Here is a 14,673-nt window from a genome sequence, read left to right as displayed (position 1 = left end):
AGTGACTAAGTCAATCCAGCTAATAACTGACTAATATGTACAATCGATGTAATGTTGGGGCTCATGTTCTTCATAGGATGTTATGTAATATGCCATGCAAGGCCAATCCATTTAGTACGTTCTGCAAAACGAGGAGTTTTCACATAGCATGCTTCATTTTTACTATCGACTATCGGCACTTCTTTTGGTCAACTGATAAGTGGGGTATATGACGTACCATATCGACTATACATATGTACAGTGCTATCATTATGTGGTGATAATGGCCAGTGATTGGGGTGGCCCGAAAAAATTGAGGGTGTCGCTGCGACGGGAAAACTGGCCACTTGAAATGCCATGAATTATGGCTGGCTGGGCCAACGGATCAGTTTGCTGCCACTGTAAAACGTGAATAGTTTGAATATTTATTGCTGCCCACGGCGGCGCTGTGGTAGGTCCACTCTAGACACTCACACACACGCACACACACACATCTGTGTCATTTGCTGTTGGGTTGTAGGGTGTGTCGCCTGTCGTTTCCATCACTCGCTTGGTGTCGAATTGCTCACTTTTTCCAGCAGGCACTCTAAAAAACTTCGAATTATTCCACAAAATATTCTTTCAGTTAAATAGTTATGAAAATCCTTTTCATTTAAGCTCTGAAAAATAAACTTTAAGAAAAAATAAACTTTAAACCAGCAAACAAAACATTTACCTCGCATAAACATATTATTAACATTAAATCGCACTTTAACTTTAACCAGCAAGGATTTGAAAAGAAGGAAGCTGGCATATATTTAATTTTAATATCTTAAATGAATCTACATACTTATAATTGAATAATTTTCTCAGTGCTGCTTGGCAACACTGTTTTCCTTATCGAGTGTGTCTGTGTTTGTTGTCATTTCTGGATTTTCGATACAAAAACGAGGCGCATCCGTGGCTAATCGCTTTGAAAGTGAAACCGTGTTTATGTTGTTCCCTACAATTTTCCGCTCTACGAGTTTTCCTCCTTGGATTTCCTGCATTTTCCGCTAGCTAGTGTTGTTGTTGTTGGTGCCCGACACTTGAGGCTTTGTTTAGGTTTCCTCGGGATAGGATATATATACATATATCGGGGGTATTGGTACACAGATTAGGTTCCTTAAATACACATAGCTCTTATATGCATGAATTTCTATTTTGTAGTACATTAAAGCATTTGCAGGATATCACATATTCGACTACCGCTTAGTTTCGCCTTCTCAAGTGGACGAGCGACCAGATCCGAAGGCAACGAAAGAGATCAAGGATGATCACCGTAGGATGCGGCTGAGGGATAGGGATACGGGGATCTGGAGGAGCTGGAGGCACACGGGTCATCCCTTTTGTGGGCACGCATGCGCGACTGTCGAGTGCAATTTTGACATATTGCTGACACGCCCACAAACAAATCTTTCCGTGGATCTGTCATTGCCCCTTGATATTTACGGATTTTCCCCTTTTTCCTCCTTTTTTTTCTCGAACAAGAAACTCTTCACTTTTTTCATCTGGCGCACGTGCTTCAAAATGCAGCAAGCACACACAACAATGTTGCTGTCATTTAACGAAGCGTGAAAATTATGAAATAAAATTGCAAACCAATTTCGAAAATTATTGCTGCATTTCCAGCAGCGAATGCGGAAATGTTCTAGCAAACTTTTCAACAATTTCATGGCCTCTACAAATATGATGTACTTATAATTTGTACTTTTATTCACTACATTTATTTAAATAAATGAATCTTAATGATTATGGGTAACCATGCCAGTGTATGGCAGCTGTCAAATAAATTTAATGACACTTTTGGCTGGTGCAAATTATATTTTGATGGCTTGTGACCAATTAATATTACACAATGCGTATAAGGAATTGTGTGGGGATTTATGTATGTACATAAGGGCCTCTTCGATTCAACGGAAATTGGGCGCATAATTCACAAAAATGTCGTGCCATAAAGATCGTGCGTTGAAAGAGCAAGAAGAAGAGGAGGATATGGAGGAAGGAGCCCGATGCAGAGGATATAGGCGGACGCACTTACCAAAATTAATGCCATCGATGACAACATAGCCAGCAACAATAAAAGCCAGCGCACAAAAATAGCCACGAAAACGAAGGGAAAATGGGAAATGAAATGAAATGAAATGGCTTGGTGTGGTAGGGAAAAAGGGCAAATCATGAATGGAAATGGGTTTTTTTTTTGGGGGGGGGGACGTGTGGGGACAATGCTGCCGCTGGCTGCACAATTATTGCCAACTGCTAACAGATTTGTGTTGGCACTGAGCAATCGAGGGGCGAAACATTTGTTTGATAATGATAATGGCCATGTTGAAGGCTCACCAGAGATGCAGTTGCACTTCGGCGAAATTGAGTTATTTTCACGCGGAATTATTACACACGCTGTGTGTGAAATTGGACAATTTTCGAAGTTAAATGGCGATTGCAAGTGCCATAACCATTTGAATGACGCGCCCAAATGGCTTCCACCGCGAGTGGATTGCAATCGTCGATAGGTGTGGAACGCAATTTCAATTTGAATTTCGATCAATTGAAGTTTTCAGTAAATTTTTGTTTTGTGCTCACAATTCTAGAAGATGATTTGGCGTATTTTGTTCATAAAATGGGAAATAATTGTCCAAAAATGGATTCGCATACCTCGTTGAACTTGTTTTTTTATTCCCAATCGATTTGGATTCAAATTTGGGAATTTTATTTTTTTCGCAATTTTTGCAAATTTTGATGATGTTACCCCTTACCAAAATGTGAAATTTTGGCAAAATTTTTTTTTCTAAATCTAAAAACAAAAGTGATACAGTTCGTTAGCATTGGTAATTAGCTGTGCATAGCAGTTATTTTCTTGGCTATATGATCATTTTTAGCCAAGTAATGATGAAAAAACTCAACGGTTATAACGATATTTTGGCAAAATTTGTTTTTTTTTATTTTCTGTCCACAAATAATCCGTTTTTTCCGCCTAGCTTAACAAATAATTGATCGAATATGGCATACCTCGCTGGATTCGTTACAAAATTTCCCATCGAATGACATTCAAGCCTGGAAATTTTTGATTTTTCACATTTTTTGCAAATTTTGATGATACAAAAAATGCGAAAAATTGTGAAAAATTTTAAATTGCGTAAAACAGCGAAAGTGTAATATGGCTTTTTAGATTGGCTAATTAGCAATAAAAATCAGTAATTATTTTGGCTGTGCGCATATTTTTTGCAAAGTTATGACGAAAAAACCCCTATTTTGCGATACTCAAATTGGCGCCAAAAAGCTTTCGAGTGGCGAGTGCCGCCTCCACTTGGATCGCAGCTTTTCTTGGCGCTTATACGGTGGCCACACTTTTGTTATTAACATTTCTGTTCAACAAAAACATTAATAAACATTAGTAAAAGTGCAATCATAGTACAATAAAGACAGTTCATATACAGAAACGTAGTCGAGAGCAGCTGGTGACCGCCACCGGTGACCCAGTAATCTGTGGAATTTACCTAGTAGCCTTTAGGTTTTACTTAGTTTTTTTTTTTCAAATTTAACGCTTTCGATGTCGGATTCGCTTATCATTTGCGTTTCCGACTACTGGCAGCGATGTCATTACCACAATCGTCCAAATCCAGAAGCCGGCGACGCCTGGCCAAAATCCAAGCCGCTGCGGAGGCTGTGCATCCATGTGGACGCCATCAATGGTAATTACTACCTACGCGAGTTCCTGCACCAGCACGTGCTTGCCGAGAGCCTCAGGCGCAACCATGGCGTCCAGCTGGTCTGGCTGCAATTCGAGGAACCGCAGAAGGACATCATTGACTACAGATTCGCCGACATGCTGGCACACACGATTTGGGAGCGCATCGAGGTGGAGCACCTCATGTCCTGGCTGTCCACACTGGGCGGCGGATTCTCCGCCCTTGGCGAGCAGTTCGAGCGATGTGTAAGTGATCGTGGTCGTGCATCCATCATGCTTATCCCACCCATTAACCAACCCACTTGCAGGCGAAAACGGCCGGCAAGATTTCGCTGCAGCAGCTAAAGATTGGCCTGCGACTCGGTGATCCCTTCCTGCAGACGCGCTGCAAGCTGTACTACAGCATTTCCCTGATCCAGCGGGGTCAACTACGGATGGCGAAGCATCTGATCCGTGAGCAGTACCAGTTCGCGAGCAAAAACATCGAGAAGGATGTGCGCCTGATGCGGATGTGTCTGGGCATTTGGCGGCGACTTAGCTACGAGTACGAGCAGCGAAGACTGCGAAAGGGAGGCAACTAAGTTGAACCTGGAAGCGCAAATTATTTCGATCAAAGATCTAAGAATTGTACATTATATGGTCTGTTTTCCATTTTCTGTTCAGCAAAGTCAAATATATTTTTCAATTTATTTATTTAATATGTAATTGTATATACGTAAAAAATGCATTTACATTATTCATTTATTTCTCGTTCGTATTTGTATATATATATATATTTTCAACTGCCCGCTGCTAAAAATCAAACGTAATCCGTGGAAGGGAGAACTGAGACATTTCTTTTTACCTAAGCGCTAAACACAATATTATTGTTGTACAGAATTGACAAGGACTTGTGGGACGACTTGGACGCGGATATATTGCTTGTGCACGAGCACATCATCCTCCTTGAGGATCGGGGGATCTTGAAAACGAACAAAATAATGTACATAAAAACTGAAAGCCGGTAACTCGAACTCATTTGGATGCTGCTCGAAGATTGCTGCTCGTAAAGCTTTATATATATTGTATTTTAATATATGTATTTATATGTGTGTGTGTGTTGGGTGTGGGTGTGTGTGTGTGTAAGTGTGTTGGGTGTGTCTAGATGGCGACCTGGACCTACTGTGCTAGCGTACCCATGGGATCCCAGGCAGGCAATACGATCGGATCCATGTCGAACACGCGCAATACATCCTCGGGCACGTACTTCTTGTCCACGACCACTTCGAATCCAAACTCCCTAAACCAATCGGCGTTCATCACCAGATAGCCCTTCTCGCCGCGATCCTCGCCCCACGAGTTCTCCACACGCAGTTTCTGGGCCACGCCGCTCTTCTGCAATTCAAATTGTTGGTTAGCAAACGAATTGCAGGCTGGGATTGGTGCTACTCACATCCACGGAGACGGCCGTGAAAACCATGGCATGGGTCATGGCCGATTCGCCGTAGATCAGGCGGTCTGCCTTGGAGAATGTCGTTTGTATGTCGATGTCGAAGACCAGCTTAAAATCGTGGCTACAAGGATAATCGTCAGTTGTATAAAGCTAGATTAGCAAATAACCCGAGTCTACGACACTCACACATCCACATCCTCGATGCCCTGCTTGGAGGCGAATCGCTTGCTGACCTCGCAGCCAAACCAAACGGCTTCGCCGGCCTTCAGCGACTTGGTGACAACGGCCAGGAGCAGCTCCACGGACTGATTGTTATACAGAACGGGTCGACCGCCGACCACGTTGCCCAGGCAGTCAACAGTGTATGCCTGGTCATAGCTACTCGTCGGCCGAGGATCGGTGACCAGGCACACCTTGTCCTCCACGTTGAAATGCGGCTTAACATAACGCTCATAGAACTCCAGCGAACTGACGGGTCCGACTGACTGATAGTTCTTGCTCTTGTCATAGTACTCCCAGGTGAAGGTCTCCGAGGGTATGCCCAGGCAAATGCCCACCACCTTGTAGATCTCGGCCATCTGCTCCTGGATCTTGCAGGCGATCTCCTCCTCCGTGGGATTCTTCTCCATCAGCACGCGCAAATTGCGGGCATACTCCCGTAGCTAAAATAGATAGTTAGACTTTCTATATACCCATAAATAATCCGATTTGCTCACCTTGCTCTTCAGTATGGCGTTCATTCGTATGCTGGACTCGCAGCTGAAGCTCTCGGGAAAGCATTTCTTTGGCATGAGGCCGTGTTTGGTTATCAGATTGACCAGCATGTCCCACTGGCCGCCATCGGAGGTGGGATCGAGTAGCAGGAAGGACACCAGACGACCATCCACCTTCTCGCCGCGCTGTGCCGTCTTCACAACGTTGTTGAGGAAGTAGTTGCAACGCTCGATCTTGTCCCAGTAGAAGAGGAAGGCCTGCGAGAACTCGAACTCGTCCAGATTGTAATTCTTCATGAATGGCAGGCGGATGCAGTTGAGTGCCGCAAACAGCCAGCAGCGGCCGGAGCTCCTCTGATTGGTCACCGGCTTGCCCTCCGTTTCCACCTTGTAGTTGAACACATGATTGGTGGTCTCCAGCGCCTTCCTGGACAGGCACACATCGAACGGATCAACGCGTGAGCAGACGTTCTGCGCCAGCAGATTCTTCGGTTCGCTGTAGAAGTTTTTCCGCCATTTTTCCAACAATTGATTGGTGATCGCACTGGTCTCACTGATCATGTGCGTCGAGTTCTTACCACTATTGGCACTATTATTGTTACCGCCACCGCCTCCTCCGGATCCGCTGTTGTTGTCAGCTGCAAGTAAATGGGATTGGCAACGTTCGCCGGATATTGTGTGAGTTCGAACGTATTCGTTTGAATAGTACATCGCCGGCTCCTGCTGCTGCTTCGGATTCAGGATTCGATTGCGATACGTATTTGGATTTTGACTCAGTTTCGGGGAATTGATCTTGATCTGCGTCACTGACCGCCTCACCGCCCAAACTGGAGGATCGGGTTACCCAGAAAAGAAACCGAAAGCGATAATTTTGTGTTGACGGTCCAGGTAAAGGAAGAAAATCGACGGCGATCTTGGCCAATTTCAGAGCGAAACAAACATTAAACAAATAACAAAAGCAATTTTGACAGCAGAAACCGACTTACGCTTCTCGTCAGGATCTGTAGATCCGTAGATTCATAATGAAACCTGGGTATAGGAGTTGCTATCACAAATAAGTTAAATAACTGACAGAAAAAGAAAGCCAATCTAATTTTGTTTTAGAAAATCTGCACATTTCCTTTGTAATAATGAAAATGAAATATTAGGAATTTGCAATTCAAAAACATTTATCGCAGCAATTTGAACGACAAACACAGCTGAAACTGTTCAACATTTAAATTGGCAATTAAATTGAACGGGAATGGCATATTTTTTGCATCGCACAGATGTTTTTTGCGTTAAAACAAAAGCAATTTAAATATTTAACGAGGTCTGTAGCACGATTGGCGACAAGGAGATTGGATGTGATAACAAAATCCTAAGATAATGGCTCCAAACTTTCCAGAACGTTATGCTATTATAACTCTGATAATCCCGATAAGACGGTATATATATATATATAGAGTTGGCAGATCCAAAAGAGCATCCTAAAGATGCAAAGCAATCCTACAGATCCAAAATAGAACGCTTGTGACGCAATCTGATGAAAATCTGGCAAAGATTGGGCATTACTTGCATTATTTTCAACTTGGCCAACTTCCGGGGCTGCGCCCCCATCAAAGAAAACGTGGGCGTGGCACGAATTCACAAAGGCAGAAATGCAATGAGTAGGAGAAACAAAAAGAACAGCTGCGTTGCAGCAGGGGCCATTAACATGGGCATAACCATTATGCACTTTGGATTCCGCATCTCTTTCACTCGCTCCTTTCGCCATTTACTCTCTGTTTGCGCTTTGTGTTTATTATTTATCAGCATATATGCACACTACCAGGTATTTGAAAAAAATGTCTGTGCATGCGTGTGTGTGTGTGGGTGATGCTGATAAGCGAAGCTGACGGGATACGGGTTAAAAGCCGTCAAGAAATGCCTATTTAAACCGTTACGTGCGAAAGAGAGGGCGATGCAATTAAGCAAAACCAGTTTAACGGGACTAGCACACACATAAGTGCACACATATGCATGTAGCGGGTGGGGAGCGATGAAACGGAGGAAAACGAAGAAGGAAGAGGAGGCCACGAAGAGAGAGGGCAGGCAAAGTGCCGTTTTAACAGCTTTCGCGGAAAGCCGGCACAAAAACAATCTAAACAAACCAAAAAGAAGGAAAAACAAAAACCTGTTTGTCCAGTTTGACAAACAAAAAACGTGAGAGGAAAAAAAAACAAACAAAAATTTGGGTGAAATTTTACTTTCGTCTGGTTTTAATTTGTTTTTGTTGCTGGGGCGTCAGCAAAACTTCCATCCCTCTCCCTCTTTCTCCCTCCTACACTCACACACACAGCCGCACACCACAGCAACAACAAATAAAGAATGTCGCCGGAAATTAATTTCACTTAAAAGTTGTTAATTATCACTCTAAGTACGTGCATTTTATGCAAGACTCTTCCTTTCGTTTATTAACTTACACATATTTAATGATTTTTTTCTCCTTTCTTTTGTGGCTTTACACTTGTTTTGATTTTATAAGGTCACTTCGAATTTTGCTCGACCCAAATTTGGATGTCCTTCAGTTTTCCGAACTATTGACTCTGACTTCTGGCTACTGCAATCGTACTATGCGCAATTTGGATAATTCTTTTTAATTTGATTTTATTTTGGTTTGCTGTGGAGTGTTTTTTTTTGTTCCTAATAGTATGACCATACAATGAACCCTCTTTTATACCATCCGGCTTTCGAAAAAATATACTTTTAATACCACATTGGCTTGCCATACGATATACCGTCAACATACCAACTTCTTTATGAACCTTCTTTTACACTGTTTTAATGCACCTAATTTCATAAATGTTCCATAAATATAGGCGTATTGATTTATAAATAAAATTGTAACTGTTATATCGATCTGTTGATCTGGCAGCGTCGTTTGACCTAAGCCTAGGCCTATCAAAAACCCATATGGCAACACCCCAAACAGCTGGATCTTTTGCCGCCGTGCTCTTCTCTTCGTAAAACGTTGTGATGCAATTTTGTTGTTTTCAGGCCTAAAAGTGAAAGTTGCCACTGATAAGATTCAGTAGACTGAGACTCCAACGTAAAATTGATCCGTGGTGACCCCGTTCCGTGTCAGCCAGGCGACGAGGCCAGCGTTTGGACCAGCCCCCAAAAGCAACCAGCCGTTCTGCAGCTGCATTCCAAAGGGCGGCCGCACATGGAGCGCAGGGTCAACGCCGCGCCAGAAAACAAAAACCAAGATAGCAACCGCCGATGAGCGGGCATCGAGGAGTGGGCGCGGAGGCCTAACCTCAAAGCACGAGCACAATCCGCAGCATCAGCACCCAACTAATCCTTGCTGTTCACACCATTCCCAATCTCGATCCCGAAAGATTCACAGTATCCAAGGCGTAGTCATCGTAGCCGCAGGATGCAGCGCGTCATGCCGGCATCTTGGAGCAGCGGGGGCAGTCTGCTGCCATTTCGCGTTTCCACCACCACAAAGGTGAGCTTAGCTAACTTAAGTAGCCAGACTTTTCACTAATCACCCTCCAAATCCCCACCAGGTTGTGCTCTTCTCACTGACCGCCGGCGTGGCCCTGATGAGCGTGCTCTCCCGATTTCTGCGGCGTCGCAAGCCACCGCGTCCGCCTCGTCGAGCCAGGAAGTACACGGGTCGGCGCAACCGCAACAGCATGCGCAGTCCAAACGATCTAATCTCGATAGCCGGATCTAAGGCCTCGGCAAGATCGGGGAGTCCTGTGGGCTCCACACTGGCCTACTCGGATCGCCTGTCCATGGCGTCCGGCTCGATTGGCGTTGGTGTATTGGGCGTACAAAATGCCGGTCCTGGCAGCTCGGTAGTCACACAACTGACGGCCCAACAGTTGGGCATGATGGGCATGGAGGCACTGGACACAGTGATCAACTTTTGGGAGGATGCCCTGGCGGCACACTACTCGCCCGGCGGCTTGCCCGCCCTGTTGACCACGGCGGAGGACTCGGAGTTCTGTCGTGAGATCCAAAATCTGCTGGAGATGGCCTACACGCTGCAGGAGCAGAGCGAACTGCTCTTCCTGGACCAGCGCTCGGTGCTGTTCCGCGAGGAGCATTCCATTGACGAGGTCGAGGAGGAGGCGGGCGAGGCCGATGACGATCGGCGGTCGCACAAATCGGGCAGCGTTCTCAGTCGCGCTGGTTCCGATCCGAATTTTGATTCCGCGGAAAGCTTTGCTTCCGCTCTCGACCAGGTGGCGGATCTGCGTGAGTTCGACGGCTTTATCGAGACCTCGTACGAAGAGTATCCGCTATTTCAGAGTGCCCTGAAGCACCACGATGAGTACACTGTGCCGTGTCGCACCATTCGGGCGGAGTTGATGCACTGCAGCACCGATACCGAATACCTGGCCAAGCTGCACTGCGTTCGGCTGGCCTTTCAGTTCCTCTTCAAGGATCCCGCGGTGGGCCAGTGGATCTGCGATGCTGGCCGGCAAATTCTCACTGATCTGCTGTGTCTGGGCGATAAGGATACCAAGGAGTTTCTTGTGGGCTACGAAGACATGGTGAACTATCTGCACGATAGCAACAACTGGCCCTGCATCCAAATGGAGCTGGAGCAGCGCAATGTCAAGGCGATGACCTTCTACGACATCTGTCTGGACTTCATTATCCTCGATTCGTTCAAGGATCTAGATGCTCCGCCTGCCAGCGTCACAGCGGTTGTCCAAAATCGCTGGCTATCCAACGGATTCAAAGAGACGGTAGGTACACTCAGCTTTAGGTCGAGGCCAAATGTTAAGCCCTATGGTCTTTTAATTCCAGGCATTAACAACAGCCGTGTGGTCGGTGCTGAAGGCAAAGAAGCGGATGCTTAAGTTTCCCAACGGGTTCATGTCCCACTTTTACGTGATATCCGAGCAGATATCACCGCTAATGGCCTGGGGCTTCTTTGGGCCCAACGAGAACTTGCGCGACATCTGCCACTACTTTCGGGAGGAGCTGCTCGCCTTTCTGGGCGACATCTTCAGCTTCCAAAAGAGCCGCTTCACGACCATCGAGGAATTCTCGCAGGATGTGCTCCAGCACATGCAGACGCGCGTCAACAACATTGGCGTGAAGTTTAGCCAGTAACTGGCGTTCACTTAAGCCTTCTATCCATACTTCTTGGACTCCCCTTCTATATATTTTTTACAAAAGCCATTTGGTTCGGTAGTTTCCCTAAGAAATGCTCCACAAGTTGACTAATTTTAAAGCCACATACATCCAGCCACACGTACACCAAATCCACGCATCGTCATTGTATGAATAAGCTGCATTTAAGTCGCCAAAACATTTGTAAAATAAAACTGTTTACCGCCCGCTCCGAGCGAGAATCCAGCTGCAATGCCTCCAATTGCATGGGTGGAGTGGATCCAGGTGACAGACGCGCTGCATACCCTGTTATACTATGTTATTCAGTGATACATATAGTACACACACTCAAATAACCACGCACAAACGATACTAAATTTGAGAGTCAGACATGAACTAGTTATTTTATGACATTAAGACCGTTGAAAGGAGTTGGCTGTTTTGTTTAAATCCTACTGAACTGTAAAACTTAAAAAATATATCTGAGATTATTGATATAGACAAGTATCCTTAATGTTTCAATATTTTTCAAATCGATACCAACCAATTAAACAGATAGGGAATTTTTTCGACTAACAACCAATCGTTCCTTCCTTCCAGTGATAAATCTTAAAATTTAACTAGTATCCCCCATAGAAATGATTTTTGTAAAATTATGAACTCTAAATTATGTGAAATATAGTGGTCAGATGCTGAGTAAAGAACATGCCGTAGCCCATTATTTAGCTATATAGGGTATCAGTGTAGAGCCAGAAGTGGGCTGCCCACTGCAAGGTAATCTTCAGCAGACGGCAGTCTATGCCATCGACTCGGTGGAGCACAATGTGGAAGAGCCTGGGACTCGGTTGCGGTATACTTTCCCTTGTCGCCTTCGTGAGTTCCTAGTTTCTAGTTTCTAATCCTGTCCAGCTCAGTTTGCTCCGCCATTCGAACCCAAACAGATCTCCTGCTTCGTGGCGCTGCACATGCTCAACCAGATTATTCACATCGAACTGGACGCCTCCGTTGACGTGACCATGCAATTGGAGGCCGCGAAAGATTTGGACGTGCGCTGCCATGGAACCCTCATCGTGGGCAATCCGGATGCAGCGCATCTTAGCCGGCAGGAGCTATCGCACTTGCGCTGGACAGTGGTGTTTACGCTGCTCTACTCCTTCGCCACCACGCTCCTCATCCGGGCCAAGTACCTGGGCAACTTTGAGATCAGCCTGGTCACCGCCAATGTGGTAGCTAATATGGATATCAAAGCATTCACATACTAAAAAAAACTACCTGTACTAGATGATGCTGAAGGGATCCCTGCTATCGGTGCTCCTGGTGATGGTCACCGTTGCTCTCCATCAGCGTGAACCATTCACGGATGTGCGGTGCAACCAGTTGGTTGTCTACCACTTGTACTACATCGCAATCGCCACCGGCATCTCAGTGGTGTTCTACCTGGCCCATTCCATCCAGGAGCTGCTCCTGCATTGTTTACAGCCGACGTTGAATTACTAAGTATCGTATCTCCATAATCAAGGTTTTATGAAAAAGAAAAACCCATCGATATATGCAGCTACTCCTCATCGAATCAATAAAAATGCGCTTGGGTTTTATGTAATTTGATTTTTATTCAAACAATTTGCTTTCATTTGGTTGGTTGGTTTCTTTTTTCTTTTCTCAATTTGTTTGTTTGTCGCTTATTTGAGTGTTGACTGCAGTTCAGGAAAGGCATTCTTTAACGTTCCTCGAAAATAGGGGCTAAACGTTAAACTAAATACATCAAATGAGTTCTTTCTGTGTGTATCTGTGTGTGTGTGTGTGATTTTTGTTAAATATTGAAAGACAAACGAGGCTCGATGCTTGAAAACGCCAGTTCTGGTTTTTATTCCAAAACTGACGTTTTCAAAAACCGCACAGTTTCGCCGTAGCCCTGGTACATCAAATATATATTGCTCGAGATGCGAGGCTGCGGCAAACAATCTCAAAACCAAAGTAAACGCTCATCCTTTCTTCTTACCTACCGCCATTCACTCATCATCCATATATCCTCTTTTGTGTATATAACTAACTTTTAGGTTTTCTTTTTCTTAGCGTTTTGCTTGCGCAACTTATGTACTTAGAATTAGTTTCAGGGATTAGGGGGAAAACTATAAATCTTAGTGGATATACGTGTTTTGTTAGCCAGTTAGTTGGTAATTGATTTATCATACGATATATAGTGTACTAATTACTCCGATTCTCGCCCTATTATAGACTTTCTTGTAGACTCGCCCCATCCCGAATAATCGATCACCATGGAGATAATGGCGGATTTTCGAGGGCTAGCACGTTTTGGTAAGGTAATTTCATCTTGCTTTTCGTATTGGACGCGGTACCTTGAAGGTCCGCTCTGGCCTGACTTGATCTCCGCTAGCAAATCGTAGTCTTCACTTAGGATCTAATAAATAAATGTTTCTTGGTTTTATTTTCCATGTTTTCTTCTTGTTTTTTTGTGTTTTTTTGTTGTTTTGTTTTATGCTTGCTTTAAATGTTTATCCATCCGTTTTGTTCTCTGCTTAGTGCAAAGCTTAATCGCCCCATTTATCAGTTATTTATTTATTATGTTTGTATATAATTAATTGTTGGTATAATGCAGTCTTTACGGCAAAACAAAAACAGAATTATGCTATTTGATTTCTCAATTTGTTTTCACTTAGTTATCATCGATACTTGCATCATTATCATTATCGTTTCATTGTTTTTTTCTCATTAAATACATAATAATCAAAAATATATCTGTATACTATATTAATATTAAGTTTTGCTTTTTCAAAGTTCTTGAAACCAAATACACTTATTTAGGCTTTTCGATCTATTTGTCCGTTTGTCTGTCCGTTTGCTTGTCCGTTTGTCCATTTGTCCATTTGTCAATTTGTCCGTTTGTCTGTTAATTGTTAATTGTTGGTTGTTGGTTGCTGTTGTTGCTCTAACAAAAAATGTGTTGAAAGTACAAGGTTGAAGTGAAGCAATTTGCAGTCGTGTTTTAAGAGAATACTACTTCGCATTCAAATGTGGGCTTGCTTAAATTTCAATAATTCTTGAATCTTTCGAAGGCAGTTAGACGTGAAGACATTACACTATTGTTGGTTTCTTGCTTTCGTTTGTTTTGTGATTTGCTAACAACTATTTTATTTACACTTAAATTACAATTATGTTCTCGTTAGGTTCCATTAGATTTGATTTGTTTTTTGTTTTTTTGTTGTTTCATTTTCATTCTTAATCGCTATATATGCATTGTGGCTTACAATTTAGTATTCAGTTTGTCAGCTAACTTAAGACTAAAGCTTAGTGGCTAGTTAATTTTGCAATTGTAACACGTTCTTCGGCCTTCGTCGACCTATTCACATATTCGCATACACAAAAAATACATTTCGGCTCCGATCTGTTCAATATCCTTCACTTTTTATACTTAAACCTATCTCTTTCCTTTCCGCGCTAGTTATTTGTTCCCTAAAGGCATTTTCATTTCTCGATTTTGTTTATGCAAATTAAATCATCAAAAAAAAAAAACAAAAATTAATCAAAAAAAAAAACGGTAGACCAAAAATATGTATAAATAAATAGAGGGAAAGAAATGTTGATATTTCTCACTAATAATATGTAATTTCCCTTTCACTTTCGTTTTAGCTATTTTGATTATGCATAAGTTGAACGATATGAAAGTTGGTTTCATGTTTTAAGCACAAATGAAAATTGAACTTGTTGTACGAATGGGGCAATTC

The 14,673-nt window shown here is 43.4% G+C and overlaps 4 protein-coding genes across 6 annotated transcripts; 3 read left to right on the top strand and 1 right to left on the bottom strand.

Annotated features, from left to right (window-relative positions):
* Positions 1-3,312: 3,312 nt before the first annotated feature.
* On the top strand, positions 3,313-4,383 carry LOC6725443 (uncharacterized protein F58A4.6). The gene is made up of 2 exons (XM_002106423.4): positions 3,313-3,931; positions 3,994-4,383. The coding sequence occupies exons 1-2, from the start codon at positions 3,548-3,550 to the stop codon at positions 4,264-4,266; spliced, it is 657 nt and encodes a 218-aa protein (XP_002106459.1). The 5' UTR covers positions 3,313-3,547; the 3' UTR covers positions 4,267-4,383.
* Positions 4,384-4,772: 389 nt separating this feature from the next.
* On the bottom strand, positions 4,773-8,545 carry LOC6725442 (bleomycin hydrolase). 2 transcript variants are annotated; one of them, XM_016173613.3, is made up of 5 exons: positions 8,275-8,545; positions 5,834-6,657; positions 5,304-5,779; positions 5,118-5,238; positions 4,773-5,059 (listed from the first exon to the last, which is right to left on the bottom strand). In XM_016173613.3, the coding sequence occupies exons 1-5, from the start codon at positions 8,276-8,278 to the stop codon at positions 4,844-4,846; spliced, it is 1,641 nt and encodes a 546-aa protein (XP_016038537.1). In that variant the 5' UTR covers positions 8,279-8,545; the 3' UTR covers positions 4,773-4,843. The 2 variants fall into 2 exon arrangements, with proteins under 2 accessions (XP_016038537.1, XP_016038538.1); XM_016173614.3 differs by having other exon boundaries at positions 5,834-6,468.
* Positions 8,546-8,743: 198 nt separating this feature from the next.
* On the top strand, positions 8,744-11,176 carry LOC6740027 (mitoguardin). The gene is made up of 3 exons (XM_002076877.4): positions 8,744-9,305; positions 9,367-10,560; positions 10,622-11,176. Exons 1-3 carry the CDS (start codon positions 9,231-9,233, stop codon positions 10,928-10,930), a joined length of 1,578 nt encoding a protein of 525 aa, XP_002076913.2. The 5' UTR covers positions 8,744-9,230; the 3' UTR covers positions 10,931-11,176.
* Positions 11,177-11,661: 485 nt separating this feature from the next.
* LOC6740028 lies at positions 11,662-12,527 on the top strand. Of its 2 annotated transcripts, none has more exons than XM_016180862.3 (3): positions 11,662-11,803; positions 11,872-12,153; positions 12,212-12,527. In XM_016180862.3, the coding sequence occupies exons 1-3, from the start codon at positions 11,729-11,731 to the stop codon at positions 12,425-12,427; spliced, it is 573 nt and encodes a 190-aa protein (XP_016038535.1). In that variant the 5' UTR covers positions 11,662-11,728; the 3' UTR covers positions 12,428-12,527. The 2 variants fall into 2 exon arrangements, with proteins under 2 accessions (XP_016038535.1, XP_002076912.2); XM_002076876.4 differs by having other exon boundaries at positions 11,872-12,156.
* The last annotated feature ends 2,146 nt before the right edge of the window (positions 12,528-14,673 follow it).

This window comes from Drosophila simulans, chromosome X, assembly GCF_016746395.2.
Source record: "Drosophila simulans strain w501 chromosome X, Prin_Dsim_3.1, whole genome shotgun sequence".
NCBI lineage: Eukaryota > Metazoa > Arthropoda > Insecta > Diptera > Drosophilidae > Drosophila > Drosophila simulans.
Note: the sequence above shows the minus strand (reverse complement) of the source record. Positions and strands in the feature narration are given on the sequence as shown.

Bases quoted from the DNA above. Each gene is read 5' to 3' on its own strand.
- LOC6740028 (XM_002076876.4), top strand. From the start codon at position 11,729: ATGCCATCGACTCGGTGGAGCACAATGTGGAAGAGCCTGGGACTCGGT. The intron at 11,804-11,871 runs GTGAGTTCCTAG...GAACCCAAACAG, and splicing joins TACTTTCCCTTGTCGCCTTC to ATCTCCTGCTTCGTGGCGCT. The intron at 12,157-12,211 runs GTAGCTAATATG...TACCTGTACTAG, and splicing joins GCCTGGTCACCGCCAATGTG to ATGATGCTGAAGGGATCCCT.
- LOC6725442 (XM_016173613.3), bottom strand. The intron at 5,239-5,303 runs GTGAGTGTCGTA...TTATCCTTGTAG, and splicing joins GGCATCGAGGATGTGGATGT to CCACGATTTTAAGCTGGTCT. The intron at 5,060-5,117 runs GTGAGTAGCACC...TTTGAATTGCAG, and splicing joins TCACGGCCGTCTCCGTGGAT to AAGAGCGGCGTGGCCCAGAA.
- LOC6725443 (XM_002106423.4), top strand. From the start codon at position 3,548: ATGTCGGATTCGCTTATCATTTGCGTTTCCGACTACTGGCAGCGATGT. The intron at 3,932-3,993 runs GTAAGTGATCGT...ACCCACTTGCAG, and splicing joins GCGAGCAGTTCGAGCGATGT to GCGAAAACGGCCGGCAAGAT.
- LOC6740027 (XM_002076877.4), top strand. From the start codon at position 9,231: ATGCAGCGCGTCATGCCGGCATCTTGGAGCAGCGGGGGCAGTCTGCTG. The intron at 9,306-9,366 runs GTGAGCTTAGCT...AATCCCCACCAG, and splicing joins GCGTTTCCACCACCACAAAG to GTTGTGCTCTTCTCACTGAC. The intron at 10,561-10,621 runs GTAGGTACACTC...TTTTAATTCCAG, and splicing joins CCAACGGATTCAAAGAGACG to GCATTAACAACAGCCGTGTG.